The 18,959-nt window shown below is 36.4% G+C and overlaps 2 protein-coding genes across 2 annotated transcripts in view; both read left to right on the top strand.

The window, feature by feature from the left end:
- Positions 1 to 1,693: 1,693 nt before the first annotated feature.
- On the top strand, positions 1,694 to 3,252 carry LOC137038023 (beta-microseminoprotein A1-like). The gene is made up of 4 exons (XM_067412461.1): positions 1,694 to 1,714; positions 1,970 to 2,054; positions 2,136 to 2,250; positions 2,810 to 3,252. Exons 1-4 carry the CDS (start codon positions 1,712 to 1,714, stop codon positions 2,922 to 2,924), a joined length of 318 nt encoding a protein of 105 aa, XP_067268562.1. The 5' UTR covers positions 1,694 to 1,711; the 3' UTR covers positions 2,925 to 3,252.
- A 416-nt stretch (positions 3,253 to 3,668) lies between these two features.
- The window catches only part of antxr1a (ANTXR cell adhesion molecule 1a), a 74,218-nt gene continuing 58,927 nt past the window's right edge, over positions 3,669 to 18,959 (top strand). Inside the window, exons 1-6 of the mRNA XM_067413049.1 lie at positions 3,669 to 4,085; positions 14,744 to 14,815; positions 15,860 to 15,931; positions 18,037 to 18,118; positions 18,374 to 18,407; positions 18,684 to 18,763. Of these exons, the coding sequence (XP_067269150.1) occupies positions 3,943 to 4,085; positions 14,744 to 14,815; positions 15,860 to 15,931; positions 18,037 to 18,118; positions 18,374 to 18,407; positions 18,684 to 18,763 (483 nt within the window). The 5' untranslated portion in view covers positions 3,669 to 3,942. The remainder of the gene's footprint in view (positions 4,086 to 14,743; positions 14,816 to 15,859; positions 15,932 to 18,036; positions 18,119 to 18,373; positions 18,408 to 18,683; positions 18,764 to 18,959) is intronic.

Here is an 18,959-nt window from a genome sequence, read left to right on the forward strand (position 1 = left end):
CAAATGCAGCGCTGCCTTCCCGGAATGCTGTGCTGAAGCGTTGAAGTCGCTCGACGTCACCCATAGGAATAAAGTGGAGCGCGGCGCGCGACATAAGTGTTCACGGACGACTGGATCTGCACCTGAGGGAGTGTTTACGGCGTGCATTTCCTCTCTCTCGCTCTAGTCACGCGCACGCGCGCGCGCACCCTACCGGGAGAAGAGCCCGTACGGCCCATACAAGGACCTTCCGTTCTATTAACGTCAAGCCGAGCCATACTCGAAAATAACTCTCTGAAACTTGTGAGAAACCGGAAGGAGTATTTTTAACACAGAAATACTCCATCAAACGTCCAACATTAGTTTTTGAAACTTTGTCTATGTTTAGGATGGGAATCCAAGTCTTTAACAGTGTAAAAAGCTCAGTATGCATGAAACAGCATTTCACCCCCCCCTTTAAAATGTTTTGAAACGCAAACAAACCTCACTTTTTGATCAAATAAAATCAGAACTATTAGTCTGGAGGATTGTTCGCTACTGTTAAACCAACCTTTGATCTATTGAGCTGAACAGAATTGTACTCACCTCCAGCACAGATACTGGAAGGTCCCCCCCCCCCCCCCCCCCAAACTGAAAAACATAACAGAACAGTACAATGACAAGCTCGCTTAATCGGGCACTTTTACATTTAGCTTTGAAACTGAACCTTCAGCCGTATATTGTCAGCTTAATTCTCACTTGTGATAAATGAAATCTGACTCCTGCCGCTGGTTTAAGCTCATTTCAGTTTTTAATTGTAGCATCTTTTTCGATATCAATATATATGACCTTTTATGATTTCATACAGCTAAATCTATAACGAATTTTTTTTTACATGTCTTAACAAAGCCAGGAGATAAGTCAGTAAATTTGTTTTCCCCAAATACTGAAGACAGAAATGGGAGATTATAATAAACATGTTGAAACTACAAAAACATATAAATTAAAATATTGTTGCACAATTAAAATGAAAGATGATTACCCATTTAGTTAACCCAGAAGTTAAGTTTGGACCACAAAAGCGTGCATGCGTTTGTAACGTTTGTTTGTTGCTGCAGCTGAAACCGTCGAAGTATTAATTACAAAAAAAATCTTACTGACCCCAAATGTTTGATCGGTATATATTAGGTACACTGGAATGCTGCTGAGCTTTTGTTTGTTTCAGCTTCAAAGTCCAAACAGCACTTTACTTAACAGATAAGACAAAGTAGAAGTTTTTCTACGCAACTTGTAGAGAATATTGAGTTTTACATCTCTTCAATAAAATTACAAGTAGCTATATAACAGCTGTGTAAAGTTTCCTTAAAAAACACTTCAGCTCTGCAGCATATTTTAAATAATTATGACGTATTCAAATTTGGGCCGCAGAGCTGAAGTAGTTAATGTAATTGCAATATGACATATCTTTGTGGCCATGTCATATGTCTGTAATAAAAAATGATCAATTCCAAAGCATGAAAACTAGTTTATTTATAATAATTATAATCGCAATAATAATAATAATAATAATAATAATAATAATAATAATAATAATAATAATAATAATAATAATAATAATGTAATGAAACAATTTGGAGGCAAAAAAATCAGATTTGTGAAATAAATCATTTACATATTGCTCCGCCCTCATCTGTTCACTTAAATACAGGCATAGATTTTGGCTTCATATAATCAGATCACTGTCTGCAGAAACATGGTAAGCTTTCATTATAGCATTGCTTATGTTCATAGTTTAATATATATATATTATACTTGTTTTATAACTGGCGGACAATGATAATAGAGTTTTGCAATACAATCATTGCAAATTACTTTACTTGTGTTAAGCAAACATGCTTTTATTATTCATTGTTGTAAAATTAAATTCACTATAATACTCCAGCTTCAGGTATAACTTCAAGTTTAACATTGAATCAGTTGCTTTGTTTTCTTGTGTTTGTTGACTGTGAAGAGGACTGTGGTTTTGGGTTTGTTTCTGTGCATTGTCCTTCCTCTGGTCAATGCTGCATGCTTCATGAAGGATCACGCAAAACCAGGTACATACACACATAAACTTTACTTTGCTTTTATTGCACGACTAAAAAAGTATGACCCATTTTTCTGAATTTCCTTGATAGTTACATTTTGCCAGGATCAAGCAGATAAGTCTTGGCATCCTGTTGGATCCTCTTGGAGAAACAGAAAATGTATGGACTGTAGTTGTTCTGCTAATTCCATGAGCTGCTGTGAGGCGTAAGTATATTTAATGTTTACTTGTGACATCACCTGTTGTATTGATTTCCTCAGAATTGAGTTATTTAAAGAGGTACTTCAGCGCTGGGAAGATGAATCTGTATTTAAACTGGGTCATTAATGTAGTAGAAATGTGAAATTATTTTTGAATTTGGTGCTTTCTATACTGAGAAAAGACAGAAAATGTATTTTTGTCTCATGGGGATGAAAGACTACAATTCCCAGAATGCTTCGCTGCTACTGGCAAAGCCAACACTACTGAATCACTGTGACTGGATCACTTTCCCACCGTGTTCACAGAAAAACTTTATTGTTCAATATATTGTGATTTAGCTGCTGAGGAAGTGTCAGCACAAATGCTGCAGGTGTGATGAATGAGCTAAATGAGCTCTCGTGATGAGAGCTGAGGTAAACGCGCCTGCGCTTGTGGCAGTCGTTCACAGCACGTGTTCAGTCTGGCACGTTTTCAGTTCATGCCTTTGGAAGCAATTGCTTTTTGTGACAATTTTGGATTGATATAATATATAATAATCTCTTTTATTTTGTTTAATTTCTGTAGAATGGCGAGGCCCATGAATTATCCTGACAAGTGCATGGTGCAGTACGATTACACTACATGCACGTTTGAAGTTTTTGAGAAAGTTCCATGTGTTCATGGTGCTGTTGGTAAATGACGGCCATGAATTAAAGAAAGAATTCAATCTTAATTCTTCAGGTGTATCTGCTGATTTAATGGGCAATAACACAAATATATTTAAATGAACATGAATTGTGCATTACCGGGGTTGGAAGAGTTTTTGATATATTTCAGTTTTGGATGCATATATATAAAAAATATAATAACTGAGCACTAAATCCTAAATCAGTTTAAATAATGAATGATATAAATTAAATTATGTAAATTCTAGTTTACTTTAAAAAAAAAGTGATTAAAATGAAAATATTTGAAATGAATTTAAATGAATTGTACACTTTTATATAAATAAAGCTGAATCAATACAATCTGTTTGTTGGCACTTTTTTAAATATTTTTTATTTATTTAAGCAGCACAGATCAATACTATCTTAACACTTTTTAAACTTCGTGCCTAAACTGTTAATGGTTGATCTTTGGTGGCCAATATGGCGAATTATATATGGCCAATAAGCCAATTGATGCGGTCAATGAACTCCAGCATTTTCACTAACATTTCTTACCACTAGATGGCAAAATAACAATCTTAATCTCTCTTTGGCTTTCTTTATTGCTTAAAAAAGAGGATGGAAAGTTGTTTTGGAGTCAAGGGGCTGAGAGAGACAATGCTTTTGAATCTGGCAAAGACATGGTCACACACACATTCTCAAACATAAACACACACACAACCTCACTCCCTCCCACACCCCATCAATCTAGCAGCAACTGGGGCAGCGAGCAGAAGTGTGTCAGACTTTTAGGTGCATGTGCACATTCACATATGTGCATTTGAGTTCTAGAAACTTCTTTCTGTTTAAAGACATTTTCTTCAATTTTTCTGTAAAACATTCACTCTGCTACCACAGGACACTAGAAGAACAACACATTTCTCCAAATTAGGTCTCCACATACGGATTACGGATTGTTAAGGATCCTGTGGAAGCTTTTTCTCTCATGGTCACTTTTTTATTTTTCCTGTAGTCCTGACTTTTTGCTTGACTCAAACAGTGCTATACAAAATGTGCAGACTTTGGAGGATAGCAGTTTTGCTCTGTGTCAAATTGGTGGACACTGCGAATGGAAATACAGGACTTGTGCCGGAAAGAGGGAGAGCAGCTTCCTCCTGCTATGGGGGCTTTGACCTCTATTTTGTTCTAGACAAGTAAGTTATCCTTTTCATTAACATTTCTCCTTACCAATGTATGGTTATCAGCATGGCAACACTCCATAAATGCTGTGTTGACATTCACTTACCATATAAGACTCACTATGAGAGAGGACTTTAACCTGTTCACCTGATTTAGTTAGAAATACATATCTTACATGCAATGCATAACATAAAGCTTTTCAGGTTCTGTTACAGTGAGTACGGCTAAATTAGGTGATGTTTTTATGTATTAATGTTTTTAACCCATTGGAAACTAACTCCAAGGATCCCTATGCAATTTAACAATTACATTAGATGCTAAGTATATGACATATGCTGTCAAATCCTGCACATTCTTTTCTAATAAATAACGTAACTTTTCTTCATCATTTTTTTCTCAATGACATTGTCATTTTAGTCAGTTCTACTCAAGTTCACACAGGTGTGTCCTGTCAGAGGATCCACAGATGTAGACTATCACAGTATCACAGTATCTATGAATATGATCCAATAATGTCCGATAACAAAATGCCACATATGTCTCATCTAACTTGAGGTGAGAAAATTGCATGTTTGGGGTCAATGCGGACACTGACTGGATGCAAGTGCTGCCTTCTGAGGGCAGTTTACAAATATGCAGCTCTGAGCCAAAAGCCTGCAAGGGAATGATAGATTAAACAGCTGGTTTTCGAGGCTATTTGCCATATTAGTTCCACATAGTCAGTTGAATAAAACAAGTAATGAACTTCTAAGTGTTTTGACTTCAATTTGAGGTTGTTTTAGTTTTGTTTGATAGTTTGCTTGGCAATTCAGAAGCTATCTTAACCTAATTTGGCATGCATTGTGGTGAAAGCCCTAGGACCTATAAGAACACATGGAAAATCAATTACATACGGATCTGAACTCAATCATCACACTGAGATGCATGCATATGAATACACATACATGGACATACAGTAGATTGGATGTGGGTCACAGTTTCCAACTATTTAGTTTCTATACCAATATAAACTTTGGCTCTACTTGGCTCCTCAGAGTGTTATGTTCATGTTCGACGAATGTGTTTTAAGTAAAAAATAACACAGCTGTGTTTCCTAATACATGTAAATCATTCGTCATGGCTAGCCTGGCAGTTCAGCTGTGAATGTGTTGGACAGATTCATATTGTTTTACAGTGACATACAGCTGTATCTCAACTCATTTCTCTTCACGCCACTGCCTTGGATCCTGCATGTAAATAAAATTGTCGGATCACATTCATTTTTCCTTTGTTTATTCATTAATTTTAAGAACATTTACCTTAATATAACAATGTTGATTATGTTATTGATATTTGGTGCAAAGATGTATGTTATGTTATCAGCACTCAATGGCCAAGCCACTCAGAATTCTGTTCCTATGGGCTCTTTTCATGTCTTTTATCATCTAGAAGACTTGTGAAGTCAAAATATTATTGTTCAACTAGATACACTAAATGAATTCTAGAAATGCTATGGGAGAAAATAGTTAATGAATGCAACGATGACAGAACATGCCACTAAAGCAAATAGCAAATGTGCCCATTTCACTTTAATAACAGCAGAGTCCAAGGGGATTTAAAGTAAAACTGATGACCATGTTCTTCAGAATTATCTAAAATGTGCATCTTGTGCTCTAATCGAATCAAGGACATCTGCAAAATCTTTCTCTTTATATAATAACTCCCCCTTCTTACAGTGTCATTAAACTTTTAGACCCCGCTAAGAAAAAGAGCAAAGCCAAATTCTGTCAAATGTTGTCAAAAGGCATCTTAACATAGCAGTTTAAGGCTATTGTGTGGCTGCTTAAAATTCAGTTTACAGATGCAATTACACATAAAAGCCAGTGGTGTAATGTAACGAATAAAAGTCTTTTTTTGGGGGGGAGGTGATCTATACTTTTCTTGAGTTTTTATATTTCTGTTAACTTTCACTTTTACTCCACTACATTTCCTAAATAAAATGTAGACATTTACTTTTACACTTATATATTTCCGATGCATATTCATTACTTAGTAAAAAATAAAGTCAGAAGAACAGACTGGAAGAACAGAAGCAGGCAAGCAAAGAGGCTGTGTTGTGTTTTGGCATGTGCCAATGCACATAAGAATCTCCATAGACTCCCACCATCTGAGTCAATGAGGACATTGTGGTTAAATTTAATTGAACCACGGAAATTAAATTAAAGTCTTATGTGTTTGCACTGGACTGCTTCACAAACGAGGGTCTTTTCAACACTTGATTTTCAAAAAGGTGGATTGTGAAAGATGGATTAAAACCATAGACTGTAAAAAAAGATGACGCACCTTCACTCTCTTCCATTGTAGAAAAATAAACCTGCCAATGTCCCAATTATGGTGCTGCCATCTTGTGCTGATTTGGGACCTGAGAAATGAGTTATGGAAATGTAGAAATTAAAAGTTAATGCTCCAATCTCCTCCTGGAAAAAGTCTGTTGGTTGATTTTTTTAGACCGATATGGCTAGGGACTATACTCTCCTTCCAGCGTAATAATCAAGGAACTTTGCTGCCGTACCATGAATGCAGCGGTGCAATGATAATAACGCAGCGCCTGAAAATAATCCCATGCAGCACGCTTTCTGTGCAGGCAGGTTGTAACGTTGGTTATGTTGATGGAAGTTAGCCTATTTTCAGGTGCCTGCCTCAACCAGGTACGGCAGCAGAGTTATGGCACGCACGGAGATGAGAATGGTATGTATGGACTTATCTAACTCTGTGGGATACAGTGAATAAGCTAAAGTCCCCAAAAATCGGTGTGTTCCTTTAACAAACAAAAGATAACATTATACTTTAATGTCCGAAAACATTATTTTTATATTTCATAATAAACTCAACAAGCTCAAGCTCAGTAACAAGTTTCAAAGGATTGTGGGTAATTTAAGGCTGCGTAGGATACATCCGATCATGTATCCTTCAAAAAAGGACAAATGAAGGAGGAAAAATGAAGGTTGCCTTCCAAGGATCCTTCAAATTGAGATGGGCTTCAGCAACTTTTGATGAAGTGGCAGCCGAGATATGTAGCCTTTGTAGGATGCAGCCTTCTTTTTAAGAAACACCATTATTTTACATCTTGTAAAAAGGGACATAATAGGTCCCCCTTAAGTAATTTCCTGGTAAGATATCAAAAGTTTACTCAAGTGTGGCTTTCAGGTACTTCATCGACTACTGATAAAGGCCTCTGACCAACTTCAACCCCCATATCAACCAATCACCTACTTCAACTTTGTAACCCAAGACTGGTTGCCCACTCAAGCTAAGCAGGGTTGAGCCTTGTCGGTACCCTGGTGTGAGACCAACTGGGTAGCTGCTGGAAGAGATGTTATTGAGGCCAGCAGAGGGTGCTCAACCTGTGGTCTGTCTGGGTCCTCCTAACACCCCAGTATAATGATGAGGACACTGTACTGTCAAAGAGCACCATTCTTTGGATAAGACGTTAAACTGAGGTCCTGACTCTCAGTGCTCATTAAAATTTGTAGGTCAAATTTACGCCCTTTTGTGCAACTTTTTCAGTATAAGTCTGTCAGGATACAGTCAAATCTGACTATTGCAATATTTCTGGCATCATTTGGCTATAAACACAACACACACAACTGATCATAATCAGTCATGCAGAGTAGCAGTCTATTTAGAATCTTCAGCAGACAAGAGATGAAATGGGATTCATTTAGCAGATAAAACAGGAGCCTTCTAGCTATCATGGGTCTATGCCCACCATTAACTTCTGGTTATGTTTAAGACGGATTAGTTTATCAACACATATCAATCAGCAATGCCTTGGATCTGAGTTATGGGTTGAAAGTCAGGGTTTGGTTGTTCTACTAATGTGTCATCTCTGTGGCTCCACTTTATAGTCGTGGGCTTGATGGTTTGGCTCTTGTGCTCAGGAGGGTCTGTGAAGGCCATTTACTGTTCTCCTCCATTCATTCAGCTCAAGCGCTTCTACAGAGAGTGCAATGAGAGAACCGTTTAGAAGCAGTGTTGGGAATAAAGACATGTGTTAGGAAACTAATAATATAACTCATAACACTAATGACCAGAAAGGCCTGTTGTTGTCTCTGGAATAGTTCTGGAACTTCTGCTTCTGAATGGTCAGCCACAGTTTTCTTTAATGAAACTAAATATTTGGCCAAATTTTCTGTATACTGGACTGGTCCTTTTTGTGTCTTCACGGACTGATTTTTGTCATAATACTTAGGTTGCTGATTATTATTAGCAGTTATTCTAGTTATGATATTATGTGTTTACTTTCCCATGCAAACACTAAATTTAAGTCAATAAAAGACCCATTAATTGATGAGCTAATGTAGGAGTTTATGACTGGATGAGTTTTTTGAACTCTTATGTATCCTAAAATAGGTTTGATTGATACCATGTCATTGATATATATAAAATCTACATGCAGTTTTTTTAATACTTTAGTATCATTTAGTATTTTTAATATACTAATAAAATTTAATATTTCTACAGTTTGGGACCAAGCATTCATCTAATGAGATCTACACTAATTTTGAAATAATGTTCTTGGTTTTCATTTCTAGTAATCTGGCTCTGAACACCAAATTATTCTTGAGCAAAGGTTAAATATAATGTAAAACATAATTTAACTAACTGCTATTGATTTGAGCCAATATAAGTGAAATGTCCTCGTTGACCTGTACTAGGTTTGAAATAAAAGCTGAGAGATGCGGTTGAGGTTGGGTTTTGTGCCTCGTCCATTCCCAGGAATTATCTAAACCTTTGGGTTAGGGAGGAACTGAATAATGTGACAATAGTCCAATTTCAGTGAAAATGAATAGGCAATCTTGGGCAGCTGTAGAAGGCTAGTTCATTAAGAGTTATAGCTATATAAATAAATCCTTCTCTTTTACACACTCGCACACACATACCATTTGCCTCTTGTTAAACCATTTCACCATCAGCGCCAGATGTTCCAAACCCTGCCTGATTTGGCTGCTTTAGAGGCCTGGATCCCGCTAACAATGGAAAAATAGTAAGAGAAGGAGAAAGACAAGCATAGGGTAGGACAGAGGCAGTGCTTGAACAATTCAAATATCTCACATCATTTCATGGCAATTTATAGTTCTAAACTTAAAGGGGTCCCTTTTTACAAGATGCAAAGTAAGTCTGTGATGTCCCCAGGGTGTGCATGTGCAAAATTGTCAATTTTTGAGGGTGAGCACAAATGCACTGTTTTTGTGTGTCGCTTTAAATGCAAATGAGCTTTCAAGACGAGGGCGGAGCTTCAAGATCTTGCATAAGCAGCTTGGATTACCTCATGCAATGAAAATGTCAGAAATCGTTCATCCTTTTATGTTCAAACGAGTCCGACAATGATGGAGAGACTGAAGAAGAAGTGACAACATGTAGAAAGAAACAGGATGTTTCTGAATGTGGAGTTAACTATCTTCAAGTCATTGATTAGCATATTCTGTCATGATAATCTATAAATCGCTAATGTGGGAACTGTTGTAAAATCCCTTCAGAGTCAGAATATCTGCCGCATGAAGATTTGACAGGTGTAGTTTAGTTTAATTACGATTATAACTTATGTTGTCATCTTGCTTTTATGACATACTATTGCATTTGTTTTACGTACTGTTTTGCAGTAAATGTGAAAATACGGTTGCGACAGCTTGAACAGACTCTGAAATGTGCTCTTCTCAACATGGTCTTTGCGTTGTCCTGGGGGCGAGGTTTATCTATATTTTTAGGGTTAGTGATGTCAATAACCTGTGAAGAAGCTTGTTGTAGTCCCTAACAGCCCTTTTGCTGTACTTTTACACCTAAATATCCAAATCCATTATTTGTAAGCAAAGTCAGTAAGACAACATAGTGCCATAACAAAACATTGCTATGCAACAAAAATATCCATATGCTATGGATGCTGTGTGTTTCATGCTATGAATATATTGTGGATTTTATTCAGAATCTAGAAGATCTAATGATATCTGTGCTAATTTTGAAATAATGTTCTTGGTTTTCTTTTCTAGTAATCTGGCTTTGAACACCAAATTATTCTTGAGCAAAGGTTAAATATAATGTAAAACATAATTTAACTAACTGCTATTGTTTTGAGCCAATATAAGTGAAATGTCCTCGTTGACCTGTACTAGGTTTGAAATAAAAGCTGAGAGATGCGGTTGAGGTTATATCCATAGACCATATGCTATGGATGCTGTGTGTTTCATGCTATGAATATATTGTGGATTTTATAGCACAAATAACAAAATAAAATTATAAAACAATACCAAGAATGGCTGTTTTGCAAGAATGATATAACATACAGTACACTCACTTTTAAATCAAGATGTAACAGTTTATTGGGTTTTAAAATATAAAATCACATTGCAGATGCCACTTAGTTTAATAATTTGTTATCTATAAATTCTAACAGTATTAAAGTGTGGCAAAAATGTGGCAATTGTACTTGACATACATTAATGAATAAAGTATGGTAACAATGATTATGTCTATTTAATAACTAATATAAAGTGCACATCTGAGTAAATCACTATATTTTGATGCAAGGGCCTGGATTTTTATACAGCATTACCATGCAAAAACATGATCATTTAGAAGCAATTTAATTGTGGGCAGAGTTATACATTACAACAACAAGTACACCATTTGATTGATGGTCAACTGAATGGTTGTAGCTCTGCACTAGACATGACATCATTGAAATAACATCTGGCACAGTGACAAATGCACTAATCAGAATGCCTTTATGAGGCGGATATAATGGAACAAAAACATTAAATGGCACCTATTATGCTTTGTTTTTTTTTTTAACCTCATATTTAGTGTGTAATATAGCTATTTGCACATGTAACCGTTCTAAAACAATGGAAATGAAAGTCTACGCCAAAGAGAGTTAATCTTTCCAAAAGAAAACACCTCATTTGTGTAGTCTTGTAGAGTGCTGCACCGATGATGTATTTTTGTAGGCCCATTAGCAGCACTGGCTGCTTCGGCCAATCCTCAAAGAATCGCTTTAGTTTCTAGATTCTTTTCAGATTCTAGAGAGCTTTGATTCGACAGAACGTCTGATGAGACGCTAAAGTGCAGAGGGATGTCATCAAAAACCTTGATCCATATTAGTGGAAGTGAGAGACTGTAAGTTTTGAATGCTCTTTTAGAGCACACTAGCTTATAGATAACAGTGTTCATACTAACAGCCAAAAAACAAAACAAAAATAGATTTCACGGGGTGTTTACAAAAAGCTACTTAAAGGTGCCCCAGAATGAGTTGAAACAATATGTTAAATTGTTCTCTGATATCTACATAGAGGGTATGGGGCTTATTTAAGGGCAAAAATTGTCCAGATACAGTTTTACAGGTCCATTTACAACCCTATAAATTGTCCCTCGGATGTAATGCTCTGTTTTTGCCTTATTTGGAAGGGTCATGAATATTAATGTTGAGCTCTGCTCTGATTGGCTTATTTCAGCTGCTCACACAAGTGCAGTTTTTAAGCGAAGCGGCTCGTGAGTCCTGACAGAACACAGACTGACTGAATGACACTTTAAAGAGAACATCTTAAATGGAGATTGCTGAAATGCAGCTTACTTGTTTATTGGTGTTTTCAGATCAACCACGCACAAGAGAGAGCTTGCACGTTTAGGTTAAACACCGGATAGTATACGTGTTAATTTCACAGAACAGCTCTGATTGGGGGATTTAAATGACTGAAATCTGGCAACCGCAAGCACGCACCCTCGAACAGACGAACACTCTTCTTTTTCCCCCGATAAAACCAAAACCAGTGCTTTTTGTTCGTTTTTATTTATAACTACACTTTAGACTTGTCTTTTTTCGTCAGCGATATTGAATGTTTATATAACGTTAGTCACAATGCAAGCTACGCAGTGACTGTGATGTACTCTCAAATACAAGCATGCAAAAATTTACTTCAGTGGACTCTGTGCAGGCCAGTCGAGTTCTTCCACACAAAACTTCCTCATTCATGCCTTTATAAATCTTGCTTTGTGTACTGGTGCGCAGTCATGTTGGAACAGAAAGGGGCCATCCCCAAACTGTTCCCTTAAAGTTGGGGGCATTGTCCAAAATGACTTGGTATGCTGAAGAATTAAAGCCGCCTTTCCACTGCACACGACATTCGGACACGACTGTCGGAGTTTGCCCCCTAGTGGCAGTCGCACGGAAATGTTATTATGATCGTACACGGCAACATGGGAGAGATCTTGCGGTCTCATTTTTATACTTCTCTAGAATCATATCGCAACCTTCTCATATACGGTAGACAAAAACATGACGACACACTGCGTCTTTTAAGTGTTTTTATTTATTTATTCTCTGATTTGTTCATTCTTCCAACAGCCATAGGACCGGACCAGCCGCCTCAAACTAGTAAACTAGATCACATAAGTTAAACTACTAAGGTGAACTGTGATTCACTCTCACAGACACACACACACGAGCGGCGCAGCGATCGTTACACAAGAGCCAGACAGCAGCCGCTGACTTATCTAATATCAGCACTAAATAACACTGTTTACTCTTATTCACACATTGAATAAAATGATGGTGTGTGTGGGTGTTTTAATTACCAGCTGACCCCGACCCATTCGGCAGATTTATTTAGAAAAATATATAATTTAATATTCATCTATTATGCATTTTTAAAAAGGTTGTAAAACAAAATAAAACCTGATAAACAAAAAGAATAATAATTCTCAACTTGTGCGCACACTGATTTGATTGGACAACTTTGGAATACATCACATCCGGTCGGCGTGTCGCATACGGTGTAGTCGCTCAAGTTCAAATATTTGAATGCATCCGAAGCTCAAATCGGATCCGTAAATTCCGCATTCGCATATGGTCGGCACCCGACGCAATCCCTGTACGACTCTCCATTGGAAATGAATGACTTCTGGTCCGACGGCGGTCGTTTGTCGTGTGCAGTGGAAAGGCGGCTTAAGAGTTCCTTTTACTGGAACTAAGGAACCAAGCCCAACCGCTAAAAACACCAAACATCACCAAACTTTACACTTGGGACAATGCCGTCAGTCAAGTACCGGGCACACAAAGTTTGGAGGTCTTTAGCTGTTGACTTTGCAGAAAGTTGGCAACTTCTGTGCACTAACAGTTGACCATATAATATTTAGTAGTGAGGAAATTTCACGATTAGACTTATTGCACAGGTGGCAACCTATCTCGGTACCACACTTCTGAGCTCCTGAGAGCGTCCCATTCTTTCACTAATGTTTGTAGAAGTGTCTGCATTCCTAGGTGCTTGATTTTATACACCTGAGGCCATTGAAAGTGATTGGAACACCTAAAGTCAATGGTTTTGAGACATTATTAAAGTTAATGTGCATGTGCAGGCGCCCCAATACTTTTGGCAATATAGTGTATGGGGGATCCATTTAGCCTCAAATACCTTTTTTTTGTGGTTTCACATTTCGTGGGTTTAGTGTGCATTAAGGGCACTGAGCTTTGCCGTTTTTGGGACCTGGGACAGTCTTGCGCATTTACTCTCAAGTGGCCAAGTGATTGTATTTGGACAGGTCCAAGATCACATGAGTATCACTTGAGATAAGAAAGAAAAATGACTATGACAAACAAGAAAAGACAAGAAAACATGATTGTGAAATCTAACCCAAACACTGACTTGACACTCTTTTAATAGCATTCTGCTTTGTCACTGTTTTTTTAAAATTTCAAGTAAATTGTCAAGAGACTATTTTAAATAGTTGTTATAGTATTAGTTCAATTAAGACTTATTAAATAAATATTAATATGAATGATATCAAAAGTAATTTATACATATCCTTAGGGGCTTCTTGACCCATTAGGAAGCTATCTTAGCCCAATAGTCTTTGAATCATTTAGCAAATGTTTCTTTTTCCATTAATAACACATTGGCTGATGCATCATCATCCTTCAGATTCGAAACTTATGAATAAATGTTACATCTTTTAAATATGTTATAATTTAAAAGTAAATGCCCATTGTTCTTAAAGGGGGTAATCTCCCCTGTCTTACCTAATTTGAGGTATTTCATTTAATTTTAATTTCAAAGTCAGGGGCTAGTTGCATATACTTTAGATAAAGTTTGTTAAGACTGTGTCTTAAGCACTTATTTGTCCAACTAGCAATTTGTCAAAATGTAATCAGTCTCTGTTTTCTAATTCAAATTGAACCAATCTACCACTTTATGTAACTGATTTTAAAAAGTTAGGGCTAGACTTAAAGAAAAAAATTTGATGACTTACTTTTAAGACTTGTCTAAGTGTTTTATGCAACCGGCCCCAGATTACAAATGTCCAATGTGAGGTTTCAGTGCATTACTACTGTAATATGAAAGGAGCTTGATTGCTGATCTTTGGCTTAGTTTAAAGTCAATGGAGTATTAACAGCTGGCATCACACTCATTCAGCTCAGACAGCTGCTCCGGGAGGATGCTGCTGGATACTTGAACGATTTCCCTCTGGGGAGGATAAAAATGTGTCAATGTAGTTTTTGAACTGCTGCTTTTAGGGGAAAAAACCCTATCTTATTCACACAGCTGTAAATCTCAAACTTTGGCTATTCTTCTCAGAATGTGAATCTTTATTGCCCTCTTGATGTTCGACTGTAAGTGTCCAATTTGTCTGTTTCACCCTGCAGATCAGGAAGTGTGCAGCATCACTGGAATGAAATATATAACTTTGTGGAACATCTGGCCCATAAGTTCATAAGGTAGGCAAAGACAGTCTTACAGAAATGTGTGCGTGTGCATACTTTTTTCTACTATACTGTATACTGTATGTGAAGGAAAAATTCCCTGAAAAAACACTACCGCTCTAAATAACATCTTTAACTAAAAATATTTAGTGACAAGTAGCATCTATAATTTCTAGTTGGCTTCATAAAAGTTCTGTAAATGAATGAACTGATTAGGCTTTGTTTGGATTGTCCACGTTAGACATTCTACACTGTAAAAAATTATTTAGAAAAAAAAGTGACCTGGTTGCCTTAAAATTTTGAGTTTATTGAAATTAAAATTTTGAGCTAATACAATGAACATTTTTTGAGATTCAACAGCATTTATTAAAATATTATTAAAAGATTTTGTAAGCATATTGGGTAAGTGTGTGTGTTTTATTTCTGATAACGCAGTGAAACATGCCAAATAGTGCTATTTTCATGATTTATCAATTTTTTTATGTGGTTCAGATACAAAAAATATTTTGAGTTTCTATTTATTAAACAAATTTCCTTCATTGTATCAACTCACATTTTTTATTTCAATAAACTCAAAATTTTAAGGCAACCAGGTTACTTACTTTTTTAAGTTAAACCAACAAAAAACAACACAATTTTTTTTTACAGTGTACTAACTATAAGTAACTTTGCAACTACATGTCAACTAACTCTCACTAGAGTTTCACTAGACTGCAGTGGACTGTTAGGTCAGGGTTTGGGTTTGTAAAGTAAGTTGACATTCTTGCAAAGTTACTTAGAACTTGTGTTGGGGGAACATCAAATTAAAGTGTCTACTATGTCTACCATGACTAGTAGTTTGCATGTAATACAATGTTACAGAGTTACTTAGAATCAATGTCTAAAGTGGAATAAAGTGAAATAAAGTGTTAACAAAAATGATTTTAAAACTATAATACACTAATTCAGTTATTTCAAAATTGTGGATATCTCATCTTAATCAAACTACAGTGCATTTGAAATGTACATTGAAATAATAATTTAAGTCAAATATACATAATAATTTGTTTTTTCATACAGCCCACAGTTGCGGATGTCCTTCATTGTATTCTCCGATCAGGGCAAGATTTTGATGCAGCTTACAGAAGACAGGTGAGTAAACTTTATCTTCATTATTTATCTGTTGAACTCCGGCCATTTACACAAATCTGTCTGGAAGGGTTTTTGACCATAGTATGAGTTTGAGCCAACAGAAGTTTTACACTGTTGTTACCAATGAAGGCCAAATCTGTGAGAATCGGTTATGTGACAGTTAATGACCCATAAAGAGCGACACATCTGCTGTGAACATTCCCTGGTCCTGGTCTTGGCGATCGTCTCCAATCCTCAAAAAAGCACTTCTATGACTTCAGCATGCGGCTCACAATTTCTAAAGAAATGTCACTTTTGTGGGCTGCCAATGCCAAAAATCATTGTGACTAGGGCTTCCATGAGTCCAGAGAAGGGTTGGTTTGTCAATTATCATCAGGGCCAATGCATATTATTCATGGTATCATTTGCGGTCGTGTTCATTTCCTATTTGAAAATGATAATTGAAAGAGGTTATTATTATAATTTTTATTTTGTTAATAACAAACGGAAAAAGACAAACAAGATTTTGTTTCAATACCTCCCTTTTATTGTGTGTATGTTTATGGCTTGAGTATAGGGTGGTGAGGTGACGTCACTTTGTAGGCCAACCGGCAGTTCACATCGCACTGGTTCACTCGAGAAAAATCAATAGGATATTCCTATAGGCTTGTGGATTATATCAAAAAACAAGCTCTGTGATCAATAAAAGTTTATGATACTTAGAAATTTTGTCCATCAAGATAATTATCACAGAAAAGCACAACTTTTATGAGTTTTATACCCTAAATGCAGTCGCCAGAAGTAAAAAGCTACGGGTAGGCTATAAACAAACTATAGCATGGTCGTGTGACGTCAGCATCACTATCACTAAGCTTCCAACAACTCTTTGTTTTCCCAGAAAGTTTGAGTTAGAATAGTTCAATTATGCACAATTGAGCATAATGAGGCTGTAAAAGCGGACTGCACTTACCAGTTCAGCGTAATAATGTTTAATCTCCTCGACAGCCTCTGTAGTTCATTTAGCCACTTATTAGCAACTGCCTTTTTCAAGACACGTAACAGCATAAAAAAATCCCGAGTGGGGTAATACTGATGGATTTTATGACGTACCACAGACATTATTTCAGCCATTTAACCAAAACCCCATTCATAAAAACCCATTGAAGTGCTAAAATGCGAACTCACTCCCGTGTTTAGACCTACAAAGCGATGTCATACCTGCACCACTATATTTCATTCGACTTGTGGGCAGCACTGATGCTACTTTCATCTGATTGGTCAAACCGCCCCATCTTCTGTACATTTCGTTCATAAAGAATCATCACGCCAAGCACGGCACTGCCAATGCCTGCTTTTTAAACTTTAATAAAATATTGCAATGCCATCACACAACACATGCCATTATAAACACAAATATGTTGCTGATAATTAGTGCTGCTGTGACTTGTCAGGTGTCAAATTTAATGTACCACGGCCATTTTGAACTTCATGATATCGTTATGAATCTCGGTATAGGTCTTCAGCACTACACCCTAAAGGTACTCAAAATGTTTTGGGGCACCACATTTCATTTTTTTATTTTTTTGTAACTTTTGATTAGATGTGCCAATTTTTCCACAGTTAGCTAAATTTCCTGTCCGCCATTTTGATTTTCTTTCAATACCTACTTTGAAGGTTTTGAAAATCTCCTCCTAGACCAAGGGTCCATTTTTCACCTAAATTGAATCGTATCATCTTCAGACAAAGTCGGCAAAAATGTATCCGAATTTAAAAATGTATTAAAAATGTATACATTTATAAAAATGTATATTAAAAATCCACCTTACCCCATATATAATGTCTTCTAATTATATGTTAACATATAATTAAAAATCTTTCTTGAGCAGCATATTAGAATAATTTCTGAAAGATCTTGTGACTGAATACTGGAGTAATGATGCTGAAAATTCAGCTTTGATAACAGGAAAAAAACATTTTAAAATATATTCAAATAGAAAACAGCTAATTAAAATTTCACAATATTACTGTTTCACAACATTATCTATGTTATGACAAACTTTTGGCTTGTAGTGTACTTACTGTACTTACTTACTGTAGTGTACTCTGTTATTGTGTGCAAATGTCAGGGACCAAATTCGTAAGGGTTTGGAGGAACTCAAGAATGTCCGGCCAGGTGGAGACACTTTTATGCATGAAGGCATTCAGAGGGTGAGTGAGCCATTTTGGCTTAGCAGTACTTCCCATCCAGCGATGATAAATAGCTGTAACTAGTCTTCACAAAGGTTATGTTTGGCCTGTATTCAGACTGATTGACCTAAAAAAAGTTGTTTTTAAATGATCTTTCCAGTGGGCTAAATTTATTCCGTTATTTCAGTGAAATAACTTGTCACTGTGAATGTTGTTTGATCTGCCTGAGATTACAATATCTATGATGTTTTTCGTTGCTTTTTTTCTTACTACTAGGCAAGCGAACAGATTTACTATGGCAACTCTGAGGGTAGGTCAATTTAAAACACTATTTTAAGTTACTATTTTAAAGAAAAAACTGTTTAAATCTTAATTGGTTATTTAATCCAGCCATAGCTTAACCAATTTAGCTGGTTTCAATTCAGCACATTTAATGTGTATTTTCCTCATATTGTTATTTTAGATATCAAAATGACTTGCTTGCTAGTTTCAGCACGTTGCATGTTCCTGCTCTAAAACTGTTCAAAAAATGATCTAAATCTGGCACCAAGTTACAAATGTGATACAACGTTGTGTCTCTGTGAAGGATACCGCACAGCCAGTGTCATCATCGCCCTCACAGACGGGGAGCTGCATGAAGATCTCTTCTTTTACGCTGAGAGAGAGGTAAGAATAATGAAAGATAGGAGAAGAGAAAGAAAAAGAGTTGCTGACAGTTCAATTTATCATAATTGTAAGAAAAGTTTTTTGTGCTGTCTCAATTAATCGGATCTAACATAAAAGTTTGTAAACAACATATGTCGGACCTTTGGCTCGATCAAACAGATGAGCTACTGTAGCTCAAATTGATCAAGACGTTAAT

Source organism: Pseudorasbora parva, chromosome 13, assembly GCF_024679245.1.
Source record: "Pseudorasbora parva isolate DD20220531a chromosome 13, ASM2467924v1, whole genome shotgun sequence".
Taxonomy (NCBI): Eukaryota; Metazoa; Chordata; class Actinopteri; order Cypriniformes; family Gobionidae; genus Pseudorasbora; species Pseudorasbora parva.